At 37.4% G+C, this 25,693-nt stretch overlaps 1 protein-coding gene across 2 annotated transcripts in view; it reads right to left on the reverse strand.

Annotated features, from left to right (window-relative positions):
- Positions 1–25,693, reverse strand: part of EDIL3 (EGF like repeats and discoidin domains 3) — a 457,653-nt gene that overhangs the window by 109,418 nt on the left and 322,542 nt on the right. For both annotated transcript variants that reach the window (XM_070465779.1, XM_070465778.1), the window contains one exon: positions 19,142–19,326. In XM_070465779.1, coding sequence (XP_070321880.1) covers positions 19,142–19,326 — 185 coding nt within the window. The remainder of the gene's footprint in view (positions 1–19,141; positions 19,327–25,693) is intronic.

The raw sequence follows: 25,693 nt of genomic DNA on the forward strand, positions 1-25,693 counted from the left end.
GATTTTCGTTTAAAAATCTCCTAAGATAGCATGATGAAAGTTATTGAAATGAGAACCAGTGATCATCATTCTTTGGGTCATTCCCTCCTGAGTAGCCTGAATTGAAGCTTCTGGATAATGATGTTAAATACCCAGGAGACTTCTCTCTCCTGGACTGGCAACGTGGAACACATCATATGGCTGGTGGGAGAAGTTTGTGTACAATGTGATCAAATCTTTGTTTCTGTGGAGGATCATTCTGGGTTTGGTCTGGATCAGACGGTATTTTTTTTCATTTATTTTTATTAGTTGGAGGCTAAATTACTTAAGGCACAATTGTGGTACCTTTCCTCCCTGGATACCAGACACATATCAATAAGGGAGGTGGACTTTTTCTATTCCCCCATTTCGGTGATGATATACCTCAGCCTAAAAATAAGGGCTCCAGAAGAGGCAGGTCACCTCCCAAGGGACTCCTGCACTTCTTCATTCATTTTAAGGCTAACATTTCTAAACACCTCATTTAAGACATTACTTTGGAGTCATACGTTATTGCCAAGGCCAGTGACTCTTAGGCAGAGATTTTAAGGAAATATGCATTCAACAGCAATAAGGGGAAGGTTCTAAAAGCAACTCAAGACTCAAGGGATTACAGTAAAACGTGATGCAAAATTATAAAATCTTAGTTCTGTGAGAGAACTTATCTCATTTGGAGCTGCCTGAGAGGTACTGTTGATGTCTCCATTTTCTTTGTGTATTTGGTGTATTAGTGTATGTGTATTTGGTTAAGTGGTAGAAAAACAATAAGCCTCATTTATTTGACTTTCACTAGGAAATAGCTGCTGCTTCTAATTTATCTTGAAGCCATTGAAAAGTATAAACTTGTCAAAATTATAAAAGAAATGCTAAGAAATATGATAGATTTCTTTAATATGTTTTGCATTTATTTGACCCATTAAAAAACCCACCTTGGAGATAAATACATTTGTGTTCTATATAAACAAATTTTAGTATATTAAAAAAAAAAAACCCAAAAAAACTTCCTAAAGAGATTCTATACTTTCTATATTTAAAGTTAATTAGCATTTTAATTCATGCTATTATTTATAGATTAAAATTTTCAAGTGCTGTAGTTTTCAATTGTAATTTTTTCTACAAGACCTGAATAATAGGCAGAACAACTTTTTCTACTATTATCCCATAGACCTCCAAAGCCAACAAATAAAAATGATGCCAAGACAATCTAGTGGACAGACTTTTCTACTTAAGGGCTTTCAACATGAATTTTTCTTAAATGCTGGCCGTCCTCTCATTTGTTAGTGTGGCGTGGCAGATAGAAAAGGTGTCCCTTTAAATGAACAGTGAACTCGGGAAAGAGCAAAGCAGGCTGGGATTCTCTTCTCCACTTGAGACCCGCTCTTCCATTGATTCTCCACGTGTGGCAGCTTAGGGACAGTCGGTATCCTGCCTGTCTCTCAAGTTTCACACCTGAGGGTGGGATGGCGGCTCCAAGGAAGTGGTGACTCCAAGGTGGCTGGGAGTTTTGGGTTTCTCCTTCAGCTCTTCACAAAGACTCTCTTAACGATCATTTTGTGCTTGCTCTACAAATGCGGATCAAAGAAGTGTCTCCTACCCTGTCCCTACCTTCTCTGCCACAATTCCAACAAGGTGCTTCCCTTTTCATCAGAAAGTTCTGGACTCTCCCCTGGAGAACTCAGCTGTGATGAGTGAATGCATGACTATTCTGGCAGCTCCTACTACACACGCTAGGTTAGCCTGGGATTACCTCTCAAAGGAAGAGACTTTCTGGAAGGAAAGATAGGTTGATAAAACAATGGATAATCTCACAAAGTGGGTGAGGGAGAAGCAATTTACAGCATTTTTTCAGATAGTTTAAGTAGAACTGTTGTGGGAAAACTCAGAAGTCTAGGCAAATTTTGAAAAACATGAAATAATCTGAATGAAAGCTAGGGACACAAAGTACCCTGCATTTCTTCCTTAATTGGTCTTATGATTAAATGTAGTATAGACACAGGATTTAGGATCAGAGTTGGTTCCACGTCTGCTAACCTCTAGAGTTTCTGCTTTAATGCTGAAGCAGGGGCAGGGAAGGGAACACACCCAGGGCACTTAGCCTGTTCCAAGCCCCTTGAATTGTGTTTTATATTGCTAGTATCTCATGGTCATTGTTAGAAATATCTGTTACTGCACTGTCCAAATGAAAGAATTACCAAAAATCCATGAGAATATTAATTCTGTAATCCCATTAGACCTATATATTTCATACTCAGCTAATTCAGTCTTCCAACAAGCTTATGGAATGGGCATTTATTAAACTTCTCAAATGAACGACATGATGCTGGAAGTGGGGAGGGATACCATCTCCTCATTCAGGGGATCAAGAGTCAGCTTCTAAGAACGGTGTCTTTTTATAATATGAACTCACTGAGCAAGAAATCTTTGGGTATCTTAGACACCATCTAGGCGTAACTTCTACAAACTGCGGACACAATATCCTAAATGTCATCAAGAGTTAGTCGGTCAGGGCATCGCTAGCAACTTAGGCCCATCCCCATGAGCACTGTTACACTGACTCCTTATATACTGAAAGACACTGACCGCCAGCATCTATTGCTTTGCTCTATGTGTGGATCTCTAAGGGCTCATCTTATCCCCCCAAATCCACTGAATGTAGAAGAGTCAGAAACAAGAATAGCTGCTTTTTGTCCATAACAAAATACGGATTAATAATTTTGAAGTAGAAGTCAATTTAAGCCTATTTTTCTTGGATTTAATAAACTATTGGATTTCTAATATCTATTCATCTGGTATATAGGCACAATGCAAAACAATTATAGATGAGCAATTAATTTAAAACCTTATCTATTGACTAAATCATCACTGTATCAATATAACGACTTAGTTCAGTCAGAGAGTAGAGATTCCAGGGGAAAGACGGCAAAGGCAGATTGAAAATATGGCTGTTGAATTTAACAAAATACAGGATGTCCAGTTAAATTTTAAGTTCAGATTAACAACACTGGGTCTTTCTCAGCGTGTGCATGTAAATATGGCCCTTGCAATATTGGGACATCCTTATATCAAATGATTATTCATTACATATCCTTAACTAAGCATTCTAGATTTTTTCTTTATTGGGCAACCTTAAAGAAAATGCAATACATACTTTCACTGGTAACTGATTCATTCTGATTAATAAAGTAACTAATATTTTTAAAGTGCTTATTTTCAATTTGTTAATTAACTTATTCTTTAACAGCCCTATAAGATACCATTGTTTAGTTTAGAAAGTGAACTAGTGAGACAATAACAGGTAGAGTCACTTGTCCACAGTTACATAACTACTTAGTGGCACAGTATGAACCCAGAGAGTTCTGCTATAGAGGTTACCATCTGAACATTACAAAGTATCCCTTCTTATAGAATATACCAATTAATTTAAAATTAACTCTATAAATGACACATACATTGACAGGGTTTGAAAATATTCTTCAACAGATTTTCAATAAGCACCTTCTCTAAATAAGGCCTCTTTATGAGATAAAAATGGTAAACTTAACACTATCCTCACTGAATATATTTTACTCTCTTCAAATGTTGCTTCAGAAATTGATAATGTTTCATGGCCACTGTTAGGAATATCTGTTATTGCACTATACATACCAAAGGATCAATTAACAAAAATCTGTGATAACACCATAGTAACTCCATAAATACACAATTCCACAAACTAGATCTTTATTCTTTCTTTTTTTCTGCCTGTCTTTCTCACTTTCTTTCTGGCTTTCTATCCGTCTACCTACCTACCTACCACCTACTTACCTACCTACCTTCAGATCTAATGACCTACCTAACTTTCATAGCCAGAAGATACTAGAGATACAGAAACCAATATGGATCTTATTCTCAGATTTTAGATCTGGTTTTATGTGAGCATGTTTGATACAACTTATTTCCTATCAGTTCAATTCAGTTGCTCAGTCAGGTCCAACCCTTTGCGACCCCATGGACTATAGCACGCCAGGCTTCCCTGTCCATCACCAGCTCCCAGAACTTGCTCAGACTCATGTCCATTGAGTGGGTGATGCCATCCAACCATCTCATCCTCTGTCGTCCCCTTCTCCTCCCGCCTTCAATCTTTCCCAGCATCAGGATCTTTTCTAATGAGTCAGTTCTTCACATCAGGTGGGCAAAATATTGAAGTTTCAGCTTCAGCATCAGTCCTTCCAATGAATATTCAGGACTGATTTCCTTTAGGATTGACTGGTTGGATCTCCTTGCAGTCTAAGGGACTCTCAAGAGTCTTCTCCAACATCAAGTTCAAAAGCATCAATTCTTAGGTGCTCCGCTTTCTTTACAGTTCAACTCTCACATCCATACATAATTACTGGACAAACCATAGCTTTTACTAGAAGGACCTTCATTGGCAAAGAAATGTCTCTGCTTTTTATTTCCTATAGAGTTAGGAGAAATGTTGACACCAACATGCAAGAATATATAAGCAGCTGGTGGTATGATTTTTCCCTCAGGACTTTAAAGATTTGTTGTTGGAGTCATTCATTTAATAAAAGTCAGAGAATACAAGGCTGAATTTTTGAACTTTGAGTTCTGGTATCATGACATTTTCTTAATTAGAAGTATCTGATACTCTGTTCCTAAACTGCAGTTAGATACATACTAAAATAATAACAAATCTAAGCAAGGTCCATTCAAATGGTAGACTCTAAACAAATATGTTTATCCAGTCAGACCATAAATTACTAATTCCATTTCTCTCCTGTTACACTAAGTGCAAGAATCCTTTGATATATATCCCAAAATACACATTTCTATGCTCATTCTAGACTGAAAAACATCAGAGTCTTTGGGGATGGCATTTGGTAATCCACATTTTCAGCTAACTCATGCCAGTTGATTCTGATGCAGGAGGTCTCTAAACCACATTTTGAGAAAATGACTTTGACACCAACATACAAAAAGATATAAACAGCTGGTGGTATGCTTTTTCCCACTGAAGACTTTAAAGCTGCTTTATTTTTAGAATTTCTCCTATTTTCCATTATGGTGCTTTGAGGCAGCTGTATATATACATACATACATACATATATATATATATATATATATATATATATATATATATAGAGAGAGAGAGAGAGAGAGACAGAGAGTGTTTGAAGTACGCTTAGATCCATTCTCTTGTATATACGACTCCTCCCACATCATCAGGCATATGCCTAACAGAACAGATGGGTGCTGTGTTACTCATGAAGGGCCATCAAATCCCAGAGCTAGACTTGGGGATAAAAAATCCACAGTACTTCTCATGAAAGAAACAAAGGCTGGGCCTCAAATAGGTGGCAGAACATTGGGAGAAGGGAGAAAGGTGACTCAGAATTTAACTGGAAAAATGGTTACTCAATTATCCTTGCTTTCATGCATTTACCTTAAGCCCTTTTAATCATATTTGGTTTGTTAATGAAGTTACACATAAAATGATAATAATCACACAATTTCACAATGATAATTAATACCATTTTGAATGCAATTTACAAATTTTTATTTTTAATTTTAAAACTATGGATATTATATAGACAAGTACTAATTAATGACTATAAGTAAATTCCCTTGGTTTCTTCTTATATTGGATAATTTTAGACAAAATGCTTTTTATCTGCTGTTAGCTTTCTTTATCAAATGCCACTGAGCACGTAGAAGAGAAAATATAAGGGACAGTAGAAATCATGTTCAAAGAGACTGTGGTCTGAATTCTTAAGTGGGGAAAATCTCCAAGGAACTTATTTATAAAATAACAATGCTTTCACAGTTCTGTGTTCATGTTGCTCAACAGAGGTGAATGCTACAGTATGTCTATTACATGTGTTTAGTGTCTGATTTTACCATAAAACAGTGACTATTCTAATAAGAATACTATGTTAAAATTTAATGTAGGTCAGTTACAAAAGTCTCTCCCATTGGAATAAAGAGAGAAAACTTCATACTATGAACACAGAGAAGGCAAAACCAAAGGGTATGAACATTTGCAGGGGGACCGACTTTATAGTTTATTTATTTAAAGATCCCCTTCTCCAGATCTTCCCCACCCAGGAATCGAACCCAGGGATCGAACTCCGGCACTGCAGGCAGACACTTTATCCTCTGAGCCACCAGGGAGCCCCTATTTAAAGATAGGTTCCAATGAAAATCTTCTGTCATCTTAAGTGAGAGGCAAACAGTTTTAAAGATAATTACCAAATGCACTTTTCAACAACTGAGAAATTTTTATTTTTACCACTTGAGCTGACAAATAAATATCTGTGTGCTGTTGTAAACTCCACTTGCTAATAAGCCCACTAACTCATAAGAACTGTTTCTTAAGAGGCAAAACTGTTCCTGTGTTACTTGATGCTCTTGGAGGGGTCAATGTATAGAGACCATTTTATTCATGACATGGGTTGACTACACTTCAGATACACCAGGGTCGACTTTAGCTTATATGCAACATTCCTTCTGATGAGCAAATGAAAATGCTCTGAATCCATTTAGGCAATTTTACATGCTTGGTTTGACCATACAATTGTGCTTACCTAGGAAGTGAGAAATAGATTTAAAGACTAGATCTGATAGAGTGCCTGATGAACTAAGGACGGAGGTTCGTGACACTGTACAGGAGACAGGGATCAAGACCATCCCCACGGAAAAGAACTGCAAAAAGCAAGATGGCTGCCTGAGGAGGCCTTACAAATAGTTGTGGGAAGAAGAGAAGCGAAAAGCAAAGGAGAAACAGAAAGATATACCCATTTGAATCCAGAGTTCCAAAGAATAGCAAGGAGAAATAAGAAAGCCTTCCTCAGCAATCAATGCAAAGAAATAGAGGAAAACAACAGAATGGGAAAGACGAGAGATCTTTTCAAGAAAATTAGAGATACCAAGGGAACATTTCATTGCAAAGATGGGTTCGATAAAGGACAGAAATGGTATGGACCTAACAGAAGCAGAAGATATTAAGAAGAGGTGGCAAGAATACACAGAAGAGCTGTACAAAAAAGATCTTCACAACCCAGATAATCATGATGGTGTGATCACTCACCTAGAGCCAGACATCCTAGAATGTGAAGTCAGGTGGGCCTTAGGAAGCATCACTACGAACAAAGCTAGTGGAGGTGATGGAATTTCAGTTGACCTATTTCAAAACCTGAAAGATGACGCTGTGAAAGTGCTGCACTCAATATGCCAGCAAATTTGGAAAACTCAGCAGTGGCCACAGGACTGGAAAAGGTCAGCTTTCATTCCAATCCCAAAGAAAGGCAATGCCAAAGAATGCTCAAACTACTGCACAATTGTACTCATCTCACAGGCTAGCAAAATGATGTTCAAAATTCTCCAAGCCAGGCTTCAGTAATACATGAACTGTGAACCCTGAACTTCCAGATGTTCTAGCTGGTTTTAGAAAAGGCAGAAGAACCAGAGATCAAATTGCCAACATCCACTGGATCATCGAAAAAGCAAGAGAGTTCCAGAAAAACATATATTTCTGCTTTATCGACTATGCCAAAGCCTTTGACTGTGTGGATCACAACAAACTGTGGAAAATTCTGAAAGAGATTGGGAATACCAGACCACCTGACCCACCTCTTGAGAAACCTGTATACAGGTCAGGAAGCAACAGTTAGAACTGGACATGGAACAACAGACTAGGTCCAAATAGGAAAAGGAGTACATCATGGCTGAATATTGTCACCCTGCTTATTTAACTTATATGAAGAGTGCATCATGAGAAATTCTGGGCTGGAAGAAACACAAGCTGGAATCAACATTTCCGTGAGAAATATCAATAACCCCAGATATGCAGATGACACCACCCTTATGGCAGAAAGTGAAGAGGAACTAAAAAGCCTCTTGATGAAAGTGAAAGAGGAGAGTGAAAAAATTGGCTTAAAGCTCAACATTCAGAAAACTAAGATCATGGCATCTGGTTCCATCACTTCATGGGAAATAGATGGGGAACAGTGGAAACAGTGGCAGACTTTATTTCTGGGGGCTCCAAAATCACTGCAGATGGTGATTGCAGCCATGAAATTAAAAGACACTTACTCCTTGGAAGGAAAGTTATGACCAACCTAGAAAGTATATCAAAAAGCAGAGACATTACTTTGCCAACAAAGTTCCATCTAGTCAAGGCTATGATTTTTCCAGTGGTCATGTATGGATGTGAGAGTTGGACTGTGAAGAAAGCTGAGCACCTGAAAAATTGATGCTTTTGAACTATGGTGTTGGAGAAGACTCTTGAGAGTCCCTTAGACTGCAAGGAGATCCAACCAGTCCATCCTAAAGGAGATCAGTCCTGGGTGTTCATTGGAAGGACTGATGCTGAAGTCGAAACTTCAATACTTTGGCCACCTCATGTGAAGAGTTGACTCATTGGAAAAGACCCTGACGGTGGGAGGGATTGGGGGCAGGAGGAGAAGGGGACGACAGAGGATGAGATGGCTGGATGGCATCACGGACTAGATGGACATGAGTTTGGGTAAATTCCAGGAGTTGGTGATGGATAGAGGGGCCTGGCGTGCTGCAATTCATGGGGTCGCAAAGAGTCAGGCACGATGAAATGAACTGAACCTGCCAGTAAGGTTATGCTCAAAATTCTTCAAGCTAGGCTTCAGCAGTATGTGAACTGAGAACTTCTAGATGTACAACTGGGTTTAGAAAAGGCAGAGAAACCAGAGATCAAATTGTCAACATTAGTTGGATCATAGAGAAAGCAAGGGTGTTCCAGGAAAATGGCTGCTTCACTGATGAGGAGAAAGTCTTGGACTGTGAGGATCACAACAAACTGGAAATTTCTTCAAGATTTGGGAATACCACAACATCTTAACTGTCTCTTGAGAAACCTGTATGCAGGTCAAGAAGCATGTGAGAACTGGACATGGAACAACTGATTGGTTCCAAATTGGGAAAGGAGTATGACAAGGGTATATAATGTCACCCTGCTTATTTAACTTACATGCAGAGTACATCATGGGAAATGTCAGGCTGGATGAATCACAACTTGGAATCAAGATTTCCAGGAACAATATCAACAAATTCATATATGCAGATGATACCACTCTATGGCTGAAAATGAAGAGGAACTAAGGAGACTTTTGATGAGGGTGAAAGAAGAGTGAAAATGATAGCTTAAAAATAAACATTCTAAAAACTAAGAAAAGGAATCTAATTTGTTTTAATGTATACACATTTCAGAATAAAAGAGTGATATACATTATCCTAATTTCATCAGTTCATAATAAGACTGAGAAAGAGAGGACCTTTTAGTAACTCCAGGTCTGTAGTTGAGAAGACTGGATTCTGGTAGGTAAACTATTTGAAGAAAAGCAGCATCTGGAGAAAGAGAAACTTTGAGTGCCAGGACCAGAAGCTAAGAGAGCTAAGACTGAAGTCAGCTAGGACAGCTAGATGGCCCAGTGAGAGCCAGGGCAGGGCTGAAACTCCACAAAGATGAGAATGGGCTGATGATAAACAGGCAATTAGCCTTCAGAGGGCAGGCTGGAGCTGGAATGCAAGACCTAAGAGGAGATAAACCAAATCACAAGGACCCAGGAAAGCTCAGATGAGAAGAGGGCACAAGAAGGTTTCACAGAGGGGAGCAGGCAGGCCAAACGGAGGGAGTAGCACTGGATAACTTGACAGACCTGGGCAAAGGGCCTAAGTGATGAGTTAAGAAGTCAAAATTCTGGTTGGCTTGATAATGGCCAAGGAAATTGATGTCTATTTTCCTCTGAAATATACAGTAGCTCCAGCAAGTGATTAACTGGATGCTAATTAGTTGGTTGGCAGATATGTCAGGCACATCCTAAAGGATATGAGGGAATATTCTAACCAAAGGCTAACACAAAAATGGGCATGGGTAGGTGGACCTACACTTTCCAGGAGACACTGTGCCAAAGAACTAAAATAGTGGCATTAAACAGAGACACTAGAAACTTAAAAATCACTTCACTAGGCATGTTTTCCTCATTGAAATGCTAAGTTAATAGTGAAAGGGAAAACGAATGTAATATTTTCTATAAATAAATTTATTTTATATTGACAATAGCTAGCAAATAAATACTTCACAAATGAAAGACACCTTACTCATGAATGTAAATGAAAACTGAATAACCTATTCATCACAGCACCACTGACATTGAAGAAAAAAGACAAAGATCTCTAGGATAAACCAACGTAATCAGACCAGGTGGCCTTAACTACAATCAAGAGTATTGGGCAGAGAAGTTTTGTCTAAGATGTGGCGTGTGCACAAACAATGCACCGTTGAGTTGCAGGAAGAAAAAGTTAGAATTTGCCTATTTCCTATCTGCTTCATCTTAGAAGAAAAAAAGAAAAAGAAAATTTCTAGATATTTAATGTGTGGATTCAATGTTTAGTAACACCATAAGGGTATACTATTTTTATAGTGCCAAACCACAAATGTAGAGAGCAAGTTGGACCCACAGAGGTACCAGAATGTAAATGAAAACTGAATAACCTATTCATCACAGCACCACTGACATTCAAAAAGGCACTCTCCTTCAAAAAGGCATAGCCAGAGCTACACTGGTCGGCACTGGACCCGGGAAGAGCTTCCTAAACCAACAAACATTCCATGAAAATAGGAGTCCCCACACTCACTTAAATGGTTTACCAAAGAGTGTGGTAAAAATCATTGCGTGAGCTTCCTGCTGTATTGAGTTCCCCTGTACTGCTGACTGGCTGCTCAATCTTTAGCAAGTCTCTCAGACTCTCTGTAGCCTCATAAAACAGAAATAGCTTAGTCACTGAGAAGGCTGTTCTAAAGACAAAATGAAATTGCCGATTAAAGTTGATTCCTATTTTATCTGAAAGCCTTTACAAATGCTCATCTTACTTGAAAACAGTATTCCCAAGTTCTAAATTTTACTCACTGGCATATTTTCAACTCATATTTTTAGAGGAAAATGATTACTATTCTTGTAACTATATTTTGCTACTATAAAGTTAGCTAATAGCCACAAATTAAAATTCATTTGCACACAAAGGAATCAGAAGTCATTCAGTTCTCATTATCATAAAAACATGAATGGGCCTGCTGTGCACATACAATTCTTTTAAATCCCGCTGTTCAGTTTTGCAGTGGTTTCAAATATGGCTCCTAAGCAGACGCATCCAACTTCCTACATTTCTGTTTATTGCTTTTGGAATGTTGAATCCATGACAATAGGGCTTCAGTAATCATACCTGCAGGCAGACGCAATGCCGAATGTATCTTTTAGTTCTTTGCACCTGTTATAATAGGTGCCTCAAAAATATTTATTTGAATTTTAAAAAATTACGAAGCCATTTAGAATAATCTCTGAACCACAAAGCTGACATACAATTTTTAGGTACAATCAAGGCTTGCTTTCCAAAACTGCACTCTGCCCTCAATCTCATCTACTCCTTCTTCCATCACCCAAACTATTGCTTTGTGTATTTTTTATGATGTGCTATATGTAAATGCTAATACATTAGTACTTTATAATGGCTTGATATGTCTCATTGCCTTGTCTTAGGGAATTCTTTTCTTTCAAGCTGTTTAAAGAGAGATATAACACAAAGAAATTACTCCAAATGAGAATGGATGGAGACATAGGGGCAATACCTGGGGTATTAAGTAGGTATAATATGCATAACAGGGCTTCCCAGGTGATGCTAGTGGTAAAGAACCTGCCTGCCAATGCAGGAGACTGAAGTGATTCAGGTTCAATCCTTGGGTCAAAAAGATCCCCTGGAAGAGGGTATCGCAACCCATTCCAGTATTCTTGCCTGGAGAATCCCACAGACAGAGGAGCCTGGCAGGCTACGGTCCATAGCATCACAGAGTCACAAGACTGAAGTGACTTAGCATGCATGCACACAATATGAATAATACAAAGTTAACTTTTAAGAAGATTAATTTATGGCTATACTATAACACTAATTATATGATGTCTCTTGATCAACATCACCAGAAATTATCTGGGCGGCTTGGTAATTTTCTGACTACTTTGGATTTGGCCAATCCTCATTTACCAGAATCTTAGTGATGTAAGAGGTTTTTGTTTTTTTTTAAAGGAAAGGCTGCCTGAGGGATTATCTTTTTTTGTGATATCTACAGTTTAGGAAAAGAGCAAAAGCTGATCCCATAGTAATGATGTGATTTGTCAGCCTTTGAAATCAGGTTTTTGGCATTCAAATTATGCACTTAGTACAAATACACTGATGTTGATAGCACTTTCTTTTGCTATAGAAGTATTTTCTGTATAAATACCCTACTCAATTGTGCTTTGCTCATCAAAAGTGGTTTTTCTTTCCCCCACCCCTCCTGAACTTCCCTGGTGGTCCAGTGGTTAAGAATCTGCCTGCCAATGCAGGGGACATGGGTTTGATCCCTGGTCCGGGAAGATCCCACATCCTAAGGGACAACTAAGCCCATGCACCACAACTATTAAGCCTGTGGTCAAGAGCCCAGAGGCCACAATTACTGAGTCCGTGCATCACTACTACTGAAGTCCACACACGCTAGAGCCTGTGCTCTGCAACAAGAGAAGCCACTGCAGTCAGGAGACCATGCACCGCAAGTGGAGAGCGGCCCCCACTCACCACAACCAGAGAAAGTCTACGTGCAGCAACAAGGATCTAGTGCAGCCAAAACTAAATGAATAAATCTTTTAAAAAAAGAATTTCCTTCCTAATTGGATTGTGGAGATTTCCTTTGATATTATAAAATTATAAACAAACTTAAAGGTGAATTTATAGTACAAGCAAAGTATAGCCCTACTTTGAGTCATTTCATGCACCCCCAAATATACTACCATTTATGAAAAATATAAGATGCTTTATAATCCTACATAAATTGTTTCATTATTCGATCACTTTTAGATGTGCTTTATAACTGAACCCTTCATGCAGGCTTACTGTTTCCTATACATGAAATACTGAAAGAGTGAATTAGAAATCAGAATATTCCTTCTTGCCAAATGTTTTCCAGTGGCCTAGAGGCCCCTTGATCTTCAAAAATCTTTCATTTAGCTCTTCTCTACATGAATTGTCCAGAAGGCAAGGGAACTTAGTGGTTTGAAAAAAGTTAATAAATTTTATGGCTACAACACTCCCTTTTAAAAATATGAAATGGACTAAATTAAATAAGGCTTATTTAATTTGAAAACCTAAATTCAATTGCTTTCTTACACATTTCCCCGAAATTAGTATTGAAATGAAGCTGTGTAGGGTTAGCTGCAATTTTGACAAAGGTCAGCATTAAAGTATGCAGTCTAACAACTCTATTAATTCTACTAATTTGGTTGAAATACTATTCAAACTACCTTAAATTAGCAAATGTCTCACAAAACAGAACAAAAGGTCATTTCTTAAGTGACATTGTGACATTTTTCTCCCTATTAGTCATTTATATTATGCTTCTCTTTATGAAATCTAAAAATTTTTTTAATAGATTCAGCTACAGATGGTGAGTTATCCATTTTCTATAGTAACCAACAATAAATAGGGCAATGAGTATATATACAGAAAATTTATGATGTCTTATTCAAAAGACATTTTAATCAATGCAAGTTAATTCATAGTGTTCTTTGTTTAGAGGCATCTACTACAGCAAAATATTTCCTTACAATTTTTAAGATTATCAACAATAATACACCTACTCCTGATAGAATATCACTAAACATCTTAACCTCATGCTGAATTTTAATCACTTTGTATAACCTGACCATAAACAAAAGGGAATTTACTCAATCTTTTGAAAAAAATCCTGAAAATGAACTTTAAAAGCATGTAGCCATTCTAAACAGGGCATGATTTCAGTGCAGAACATTGCTAAATGACATAATGTTCTTTTTAAGTGAGTAATAATATTATTACTACTCTCAGGTAAAAAATCTGAAAAACAGCTGATGTTGCCTAGGTAAAAATATTTACAATTTTTGCTTGCCAATGCAAATGTATATAATTTATCAACATTGCTCAGTCTGTAACTGAACTAATGATATTTCCATTTCATAGTTTTATTGGAAATTTCCTTTTGGAAGAAGCAAAAATACGTATGCATATCTTTTTGCTTGGTTATAACTGGTGTCAGATGATGTTCTCCTGTGTTTTCAAAAGCCACCAGCAAGAAAAAGAAGGTAACTGAGTACTCACTATGTGCTTCCTCTTTTCTGTTGTTTGTCTTATTTAATCCATGTTAATACCCAACAAAATTTCTGGGGTTTTGCTTAGAAAAAAATACAGGAGATAACAGCTTGATTTTAAAAGATCTCTGTAAATGCAATTTGCTTAAAATGTCACTTTATCTTATGGGCTTCCCTGGTGGCTCAGATGGTAAAGAATCTGCCTGTAACGCAGGAGACTTTCGGTTGGGAAGATCCCCTGGAGAAGGGAATGGCCACCCAGTCTAGTATTCTTGCCTGGAGAATTCCATGGACTGAGGCACCTGGTTTGATTCTAAAAGATCTCTGTAAATTCATTTTGTTTAAAATGTCACTTTATCTGAAAACAGGGTTTAAAATCTAGTGTAACTATGTGTTAAGAATGTTCAATTCCAAGTCAGGAATGATTGCATTATGACCTTTCAACTTAGGTGTAGTAAGACTTTTTAAAAGCAGGACTTAAAGTTTAACCTCTGTAGGCCTCTGGAAAACACACTGATAGAATTTCCTGCTTAAAGCTTAAGAGACAATCAAACATATCAAGAGATGGGATAATAGTTTTTCAGAGGTCTGAGAAATGTCTCTCACTTAGGACAGCCTGTGGACTTAACACATTTCTGCCAGGTTCACACAGAAATATTATGATGATTACAAGATTAACAGTAGCTCAAGGAAGCAAATCAATTAGGTAAGATCACTCCAAATAAATCCCACAAGAACATTTGGTTGAGGAATTTCCGAGATTCTGACTTTAGAGAAGAGACTAGAAGCAACATTAGAGTAATAATAAGAATAAATATTAAAGTGATATTTGAATACATAAGAATTTCTTAAAAGAATGCATAAGTATTCTTTAAAATATATCACAATTGGGCATAAAGAGTTTTTGATGATTCATTTTCAATTGTATTTCCAGATAATATATGATTAAGTTTTGGAAAAAATATAAAACTTAAATAAAACTCTCATTATTAGAGGGTTACATGTATAGTTGGCATATAAAATCATTAAAAAAAAATTAGCAGGAGATCAATAATGAAGGAAGAGAATTTAAATTACCATCATAGTTTCTGTTCTGAAGAGCTATTTCTCTAAAGCAATGCATCTTAGTTATGATTAAAGCTAAAATTTATAAATTCAGAAGCCCCAAATAATGATAAAAATTGACTGTACACCAAAAATTTAAAAAATATCACCCGATACATTATCTATGAAAATATTAATCTTATTTTCAACAAAGATACAGGTATAACAATGTACAGTTGAACAGATTCTACTCTCTTGAGGAGAAAGCACTAAAAATAGTCACAGTTCTGGAGCATTTTCTTGCATGATGTCAAAAAAGAAAAAAATAAATAAAGATGTCAATTTCCCTTGCCTTGGAGATTCTGAATATGTTTTGACACAACAAAAGAATAGACGTACTGAAAGAACTGGTCCTTGAATTGACAGAAAATCTGTCACCAACAGAATGAATCAATTTCATCATGCAAGTGATTTTAAGAAGACAGATGAAAAGTCATCTTAAAAAAAGTGATGGATGAAGGTTTGCACTGAACATTACACCCTGATTCATGTACGTAAAAATACTTGTTTTATCTTTCTAAAGAAATTTTCCTTTGGCAATATCATTATGTGGGTATTTCTAGAGTCTACCAGCCTTTTTAACTTACTTATGGGGTGTAAAATATTTCATTTCACATGGCATTATGATTCACAAATATTAGCCATACCTAGTGAATCTGAGATATGACTGGTATGTTTTCAATTTTAAAACTATTATATAGTGACAAAGAACAAGTTTAACTTCACCATTCAAGTCTAACAAATGGAAAGGAAATTCTCCATGGTTTCTTCTAATTAAGATCTTGAAAAGTTCACAAAGGCTATTCAGTTGCTTTATTAAAAAGGTTAGACTTTTACTATATTTTAGATTTACTTTTCAAATATTACTCAAAATTTTGAGGATATTAGCAGTTGGTCTCAAACTAGGGATCAAATTATATGCATTTCAAGTACAAATCAATTTCTTAAATAACACTTTGATGGATTAATTCATTCTTTCATTCAACAGTACTGATCGTGAGAATGTAAACTGATACAGCCACAGTGGAAAACAATACAGAGGTTCCTTAAGAAACTAAACACAGAGTTATAATACGATCCTGAGATCCTACTCCTGGGCATCTATCTGGAGGAAAGCTATAATTCAGAAAGATACACGCACTGCAGCACTATTAACATTTACAACAGCCAACATTGAAACACCTAAATATCCAGCTACAGACGAATGGATAAAGAAGATGTTGCATATATATACAATGGAAAATATTCAGCCATAAAAAATAATGAAGTGATGCCCTTTGCAGCAACATGGACGGACCTCAAGATTATTGTACTAAGTGAAGTAAGCCAGGCAGAGAAGGACAAATATCATATGCTATCACTTACACAGACCCACAGACATAGAAGACAAACCTATGGTTAACAAAAGGGAAAGGGGATGGGGAAAGAATAAATTAGGAGGTTGAAATTAATATATACACACTGTTAATATATAAAAAAGATGACCCACAAGGATCTACTGTATGGCACAGGGAACTATACTCAATATTTTGTAATAACCTATAAAGGAAAAGAACCTAAAAATGAATATATATATATCTTACATATATATATATGTAAGGCTGAATCACTGTGCGGTACACAGAAACCATCACAGTATTATAAATCAGTTATACATTAACAAGACAAAAACAGCATTTACTGAGTGCCTACCACGTGTCCGATGCTGTGACCGGTTATTTAGTTAGGTACTGGACAACAGGTTGAGAAAGTAGAAAAAAGACAAATGTGGTTCCATCCGCCCTGAGCAAGTAATGCAGCATGAAAACACAATTTCCAGTGGATTGTGATGATGGACCGTGAGAGAATTACAGAGGACACAGTATATCCAGGAGACAATTTAAGCCAGATGTGGTATGGGATGGAGCTGGCAGCAAAGCCTTCCCAGAGAAAAGCGCATCGAAACTCCAGTTGAAGTATTTAACCAACAGAGGGCTGAGATACTGTGGGCAGAGGTGCTCTTTCCATTCTTTTTCTCCAGGAAGAGGATATTTATAAAAGATGGAGAAGAGAGAGATAGTGTTGTTTAGTTTGAGAAATTGAAGCAAATTTAGAAGGGTGGTGAGAGATGAACTGAGGCCAAATCACAAACAGATTTTTAGGCTATCTTAAGGGAGCTGTCCTTTATTCTGTGGCTGAGAGGGAGCAACTGAAGGGTTTTAAAAAGGAGTAAAAGAATCACATCTACACTTAAGAAAAAATTCACACAGATGGCAATCTTGGAAATAGGTTTTTAGAGAGTAAGGCCAGAAGCCAGAAGGCTGGTTAGGAGGCTTCTGCAAAAACCTGGGTGAAAGAGGGCAGTAGCCTAGATCTTGGAAGTGGCAGTGGGGATGGTGAGAAGTAATAGAATGTTGAAGCAGTTGAATCCATTCCAGTAGTTGAAATAACCAGTTCTTGCTAAATTAGTTAAGGTGAGTGTATGGAGTTGGTGAGAGTGAAGTTGTTAGGAAGATAACAAACCTGGAAGGGTGGCCTGGAGAAGGACAGTGGAAGTAAAGCTAAAAGGATGAAGATAAACAAAGTGTGGTGTCATCCAAACCAAATAAGAATTATGGTTTATGAAACAGGAGATGTCTTAGGAATACAAACTGTGTTGCTTGCTTCTGTGCCATCACTATTTATCATGCTATGTGATGCTTCACAGGTGCATCACAAACATTTATCAAGTGAATTATTTCATTTAGTAGTACTGCTACTTATATACAAGGACATAAGACTGGGCTGTGGGGTGATAAATATTGACTGTTTAATGTATGTATATAAAACCTACCTTCAAAAAGCTCAAAGAATAGTAAAAGGAGAAAGACATACATAATTATGTACAGTATATGGTAATGTGAGACCTTAATAAAGCTTCAGATCAATAAAGATCCAGACAGAATGTCACGGGACAGTAAAGAAAAAAAATAAGAATAGTGAAAAGGTAAGAATAGGGAAAAGTAAGATCAAGAAAGAAGAGACTATTAGAAATTTCAGATGACTTGGTAAGAATTTTGTATGTGCAAATTTGGTTTGATGAGGGGTGAGATTTGCTATTGTAATTGTTTTTGTTATTTCCAGAAATACAATGAATTACTACAACTTTGAAACTCATAAATGCAGCATAAAAATCAGTAAGAGGAGAACTCATCTTTCTCAAATAAAATGAGCTTATGATGGAATTAAGCTGTCTCACTTTTCTTTGCCACAGAAGACATTAACAAATTTGTCCCTACTTAAAAGTACTCCACAAATAAGTGCATTTCAAGAAGGTTGTTTTAAAAAGCACTGACTGTAACCTTACCTCATTTGCAAATGATAAACACACTCTGCAATGTCTATGCTTTCCTTCTCTAAGCAAGCACTCTTATGAGAATGTAGTCAAATCACTCCATTGCTTAGCAACCACAGGTAAAGGGCTAATAACCCATGAGTCATGATTCTATGGGAACAATCTGCAGGTCAGTGGCATGATTTCAAGGTGGTTTGAATTTCTGCTGTGATGCTTTCAAACCAATATTGACACAGAGCATTAGAAGAGATGAGAGTTAAAATGCAAATGATCACATAATCAATTGAATTGACCTATACATAGTGAGATTTGGTTCACTCTGCTGCCTCAATCTGACAGTAGCATCTATAAATCAACATGAGAGTAAAAACAACACATGAAAATGGATTCATAAGGAATTTTTGTTTTACCCATTTAGTTAAGCCAAACAGGAAGACACATTTAAATTAGCATGAAGGTAATGACTCCGACAGTCACCTAACCAACAGGAAATCTTATAAGGAAGAATGACAGTGGGATGTGAGACATTTTTAGAAAATATTACCTGTAGCCACTGTGATTGGTCATTGTGGCCGGAGGTCCAGGCATTCACTTTGCCCTGCTTGTCCAGCCGGGCTTTCCTTGGTTCCCAAGTGAACATGTCCATATTGAGAGTTCTGAAGATGCTGGAGGCAGTGATCTGATAGTCTTGTATATGTCCTGATTTCATCCCCAGAGGCTCAGAACAGCCTGGGAGAAAATGAGAAGGGCGCCATGAGAAAAATAATTTATCACCCTGAAAGTCTGCAGCATTCATTTTAGATAGGCAAGAGAAGATTAAGCATAATGCTATTCATTCCCCCAAAGAGAAAGCATCTAAATTCAAAAAAAGGCTATAATCAGAAATAAATCTGAAACAAAATCGAAAAACAAGATGGCCAATTCAAATTATTTTGTCTGAGTATATTTTGGAAAAATTGAAAACAAGACAGACAATTCAAACTACTTTTCTCTGATATATGATTTTGCAAAATGAAAACAATGTTGAAATGCTCTCTCCTCTCATTACTGATAGCCTCATGACGCACCCCTGGTTTTCAACAGTTTCATTTTGTCCTTAAAATTGGAACATTTTCTCAGAAAATATATTTGGTTTTCTTTTATCTGTTTCTGTAACACTGCAAATGAAAATTCTCCCAGGATAATGTCATTTTCACAAACTGCTCCAGTGGTATATTCTAAACTGGACAGCATTCTATTTTCTAAGAAGCCTGTTAATCATTATCAGTGACTCTTATAGTACCAATATGGCTTCTTTTGGAAGGTAAGAAGCTATTATTTATTCAGTGTTTACCATGTGCCCTGCATCGTGCTAGTATAAAATTTAAACTAATAGGTAACAGAAGAGATGAGCTAATTCTAGCAAATACCACGACTGGACAGCCTTTTCATAAACTTTTGTGTTTTGATCATACTCAATAACTTTTAGTAGTGGATATTTTTTGAAGATTCTCAAATCTGCCACATATATTTTCAGGTGTGACATGGTGGAAATTTGGATTTGTTTGTCTTTGAAAAATCTAGTCTGTGTGTGTACATATCCACAGGATTTTGTAATCTTGAATTGCAACTGTGACAAAATTACATTCATGAACCTTGTAAAATGTAGTGTGATTCTATGATTACATTAGACAGCAGTTGAGTCTTCATTTGTAAAATTTTACATTTTGGCCAAAGAACACACAAAGTAGTGTGATCATCAAGAAAACCAAGATAAAATAGGAGACTTCTCTGATCAATGCCATCTCTTCATACTCTACTGGTGCTTAACTTACTAGATGTGTCGCCTTGTACCTATTACTAAACCTGTTTGTGCCTCAGTCTTATCATCTGTAAAATGGTGATAATAAGTTTAGTTCAGTCACTCAGACATGTCCAACTCTTTGTGACCCCATGGGCTGTAGGACAGCAGGCCTCCCTGTCCATTACCAACTCCCAGAGCTTGCTCAAACTCACATACATTGAGTCGGTATTGCCGTCCAACCATCTCATCCTCTGTCATCCCCTTTTCCTCCTGCCTTTAATCTTTCCCGGTATCAGGGTCTTTTCCAATGAGTCAGGCCTTTGCATCAGGGGGCCAAAGTATTGGAGCTTCAGTTTCAGCATCAGTTCTTCCATGAATATTCAGGATTGATTTCCTTTAGGATTCATTGGTTGGATCTCCTCGCAGTCCAAGGGAATCTTAAGAGTCTTCTCCAACAACAAAGGTCAAAAGCACCAATTCTTTGGCACTCAGCTTTGTTTATAGTCCAACTTTCACATCCATTGATAACTACTGGAAAAATCATAGCTTTGACTAGACAGACCTTTGTCAGCAAAGTAATGTCTCTGCTTTTTAATATGTTGTCTAGGTTGGTCACAACTTTTCTTCCAAGGAGCAAGTGTCTTTTAATTTCATGACTGCAGTCACCATCTGCAGTGATTTTGAAGCCCAAGAAAATAAAGTCTGTCACTGTTACCATTGTTTCCCCATCTATTTGCCATGAAGTGATGGGACCAGATGCCATGATCTTGGTTTTTCTGAATGTTGAGTTTTAAGCCAACTCTTTCACTCTTCTCTCGCACTTTCATCAAGAGGCTCTTTGGTTCCTCTTCACTTTCTGCCATAAGGGTGGTATCATCTGCATATCTGGGGTGACTGATATTTCTTCCAGCAATCTTGATTCCAGTTTGTGCTTCATCCAGCCTGGCATTTCTCTGCATATAAGTTAAATAAGCAGGGTGACAATATACAGCCTTGACGTACTCCTTTCCCCATTTGGAACCAGTCTTTGGCTTCATGTCTGGTTCTAACTGTTGTTTCTTGACCTGCATACAGATTTTTCAGGAGGCAGGTAAGATGGTCTGGTATTCTTATCTCTTTAAGAATCTTCCACAGTTTGTTGTGATCAACAGAGTATAAGGATTTAGTGTAGTCAATGAAGTAGATGTTTTTCTGGAATTTTCTTGCTTTTTCAATGATCCATTCAATGCTTTTTCGATGAATATTGGTAATTTGATCTCTGGTTCTTCTGCTTTTTCTAAATCCAGCTTGAACATCTGGAAGTTCTCAATTCATGTACTATTGAAGCCTAGCTTAGAAAATTTTGAGCATTCTTTCGCTAGTGTGTGAGATGAGTGAAACTGTGCGGTAGTTTGCACATTCTTTGGCAATGCCTTTCTTTGAAATTGGAATGAAAGCAGACCTTTTGCAGTCCTCTGGCCACTGCTGAGTTTTCCATATTTGCTAGCATATTGAGTGCAGCACTTTCATGGTATCATCTTTTAGGATTTTAAATAACTCAGATCGAATTTCATCATCTCCACTAGCTTTGTTTGCAGTTACACTTCCTAAGGCTCACTTGACTTCTTACTCCAGGATGTCTGGTTCTAGGTGAGTGATCATACCAGTGTGGTTATTTAAGATATGTTTGTATAGTTCTTCTGTATATTCTTGCCACCTCTTCTTAATATCTTCTGCTTCAGTTAGGTCCATACCATTTCTGTCCTTTTCTGTTCCCATTCTGCATGAAATGTTCCCTTTGTATCTCTAATTTTCTTGAAGAGATCTTTAGTCTTTCCTGTTCTATTGCATTCCTCTATTTCTTTGCTTTGATCACTTAAGAAGGCTTTCTTATCTCTCCTTGCTATTCTTTGGAACTCTGCATTCAGATGAATATATCTTTCCTTTTTTCTTTTACCTTTGGCTTCTCTACTTTTCTCAGCAATTTATACGGCCTTCTTGAACAACCATTTTGCCAGTTTGCATTTCTTTTTTGGGGGATGGTTTTGATCAATGTATCCTGCACAATCTTATGAACCTCTGTCCACAGCTCTTCAGGCATTCTATCTATCAGATCAAATCACTCGAATCTAGTTGTCACTTCAACTGTGTAATCATAAACGATTTGATTTAGGTCAGACCTGAATGGTCTAGTGCTTTCCCCTACTTTCTTCAATTTAAATCTGAATTTTGCAGTGAGAAGTTCAAGATCTGAGCTACAGTCAGCTCACAGTCTTGTTTTTGCTGATTGTATAGAGCTTCTCCATCTTCGGATGCAAAGAATATTATCAACCTGATCTTGTTATTGACCATCTGGTGATGTCCAAGTACAGAGTCATCTCTTGTGTTGTTGGAAGAGGGTGTTTGCTCTGACCCGTGCATTCTCTTGGCAAAACTCTGTTACCTTTGCCTTGTTAATTTTGTACTCCAAGGCCAAACTTGTCCGTTACTCTAGGGATCTCTTGACTTCCTACTTTTGCATTCCAGTCCCCTATGATGAAAAGGACACCTTTTTTATTGGAAGTTTAGAAGGTCTTTTACGTTGCCATTAACTGTTCAGCTTCTTTGGTATTAGTATTTGGGGCATGAAAAGTGAAAGCCACTCAGCTCAGTTCAGTTCAGTTTAGTCGCTCAGTTGTGTCCGACTCTTTGTGACTCTATGAATGCAGCACGCCAGGCCTCCCTGTCCATCACCAACTTCTGAAGTTTACCCAAACTCATGTCAATTGAGTCGGTGATACCATACAATAATCTCATCCTCTGTCATCCCCTTCTCCTCCTGCCCTCAATCTTTCCCAGAAAGCCACTCAGTCGTGTCCAACTCTTTGCAACCCTATGAACTATACAGTCCATGGAATTCTCAGGCCGGAATACTGGAGCGGGTAGCCTTTCCCTTCTCCAAGGGATCTTCCCAATCCAGGGATCAAACCCAGGTCTCCCGCATTGCAGGCAGATTCTTTACCAGCTGAGCCACAAGGAAGCCCAAGAATACTGGAATGGGTAGCCTATTCCTTCTCCAGGAATTGAACAGGGGTGTCCTGCATTGCAGGCTGATTCTTACCAACTGAGTTATCAGGAAAGATTTAGGGCAAAGACTTGGATTACTGTGATATTGAATCACTTGCCTTGGAAGAGAAGAGAGATCTTTCTTTCATTTTTGAGATTGCATCCAAATATTGCATTTGTACTTTTTGTTGACTAAGAGGGCAACTCCATTTTTTTCTAAGGGATTCTTGCCCACAGTTGTAGATGTAATGGTCATCTGAATGAAACTCATCCATTTTGGTCCATTGTACTTCACTGAATTCTAAAATGTTGATGTTCACTTTTGACATCTCCTCTTTGACCACTTCCAATTTACCTTGATTCATCAACCTAACGTTCCAGGTTCCTATGCAGTATCGGACTTTACTTCCATCACCAGTCACATCCACAACTGGGCATTGTTTTTGCTTTGGCTCACCCCTTCATTCTTTCTGGAGTTATTTCTCCACTCTTCCCCTTTAGCATATTGGGCACCTACCAATCTGGGGAGTTCATCTTTCAGTGTCATATCTTTTTGCCTTTTCATACTGTTCATGGAATTCTCAAGGCAAGAATACTGAAGTGGTTTGCCATTCCCTTCTCCAGTGGACTATGTTTTGTCAGAACTGTCCACAATGACCCACCCGTTTTAGGTGGCCCTACACAGCATGGCTCATAGTTTCATTGAGTTAGACAAGGCTGTGATCCATGTGATCAGTTTGGTTAGTTTTCTGTGATTGTGTTTTTCATTCTATCTGTACTCTGATGGAGAAGGATAATAGGCTTGTGGATGTTTCTTGATTGGAGGGGTGATACTAAAATTGACCTCAAAGAAGCATTTTTAAAAAGTAGTTCATCAATTATTTAGAAACAGTGCTGACATGTAGCTAGCATTCAGCAAATGTTAGCTGATTTATTATTTCCATAAAATTCACTGCAACAGGTGACAATGTTAAGGCCACAAGTTGGCATATAAGTGGGTATTAAAGAATATATTATGACTGACTGCAGTTTCTGAAACTAAGTATTTTAAGTGTAGTCTAAGAGAGGTGGCTTACACTCTCCTTTGATGACACTAATTCTTAACTACAATTACTTGCTTTCTATTCTAGTCAATCTAAATCAGTTCTTCCTTCTTGAGGGGCTTCCATGTTTGCCTTCACCTGCACATTCTAGGAAACTCCTATCTATGCAAAATGACAAAAATTGACAGAGAGGTTCAGCCAATTGGATGTCTTAGCTCAAGTCTTGCTGTCATAGGAGACCTATACCCCAGGTCTCATATATAGTTCTATATTCTAAATATAAATTCTAGAAAAGAAAAAAATTCATGACCAACTGCTAATATCCTCAAAAATTCATGATAAATTTCAAAGATTCCAGAAAGTTCTAAAGTCTTAGTAGCATGCTGCTTGTCTTCAAGCAGTTCTAAATTAACATGCATTCTCTGTATTATGACTGATAATAATAATAGTAAGTCTGATTTCTGACTTGTTCATCTATCATCACCACCAACTCTCTGTCCTCTTCCTACCTTGCCATGGGAACTTTGTACAATTGCTTACTTGGTTCTTGTAAGAGACACAAGTGAACAGAAACATATTTGTTTTTCTCCTTTTGTGATATAACACAGTTCTTCATGTATTGGATAGAAAAGGAGCACCTTTACTTTGACCACTTCTGCTTAGCCACAGAATTCATTTCATTGTCCACTTTATTGTCCACCACTTAGCCCAGAGGAAGTGCTGAATAATTTGCTCAAAGAATGAATGAATGATTATTCCTCTACTAATTATGATCATGATCCATTTCATTCTAGGCATCTTAAGTCACATCTCTTTCAGAGAATATTGGGGAAGTTTCTTTTTTAAGTGTCTGGGAAATGATTAACTGCTATCTCCTGTGCTGAGAGATCATATAACAGTTTATTGACTCCTATAAGGCAGCCTCGGGCTTCACATGTTGCACTGGACTGTGGGAAATAGTCTGGTATATTATGTTACTGTTTATTGCCAAGTGTTATAGCTAGCCTCTCCTGCCAATTTGCCTCAGACCATGAATTTTCCTTCTCATCCATAATATTTTATACATATAAATTAACTCTTTCACCAGCATGGACAATGTGTATCCATGTTATGGACAATAGCTGAACAGAATAAAGTATTAACAACACAACTGATTATTTTTACAGTTGAGGTGCCCTAGCTTTTATAAACATGCCTTAAGAGATATTATTCCCTGCATACACTTTAAAAAAATCAATTTGTGGGG

This window comes from Odocoileus virginianus, chromosome 3 (assembly GCF_023699985.2).
Source record: "Odocoileus virginianus isolate 20LAN1187 ecotype Illinois chromosome 3, Ovbor_1.2, whole genome shotgun sequence".
Taxonomy (NCBI): Eukaryota; Metazoa; Chordata; class Mammalia; order Artiodactyla; family Cervidae; genus Odocoileus; species Odocoileus virginianus.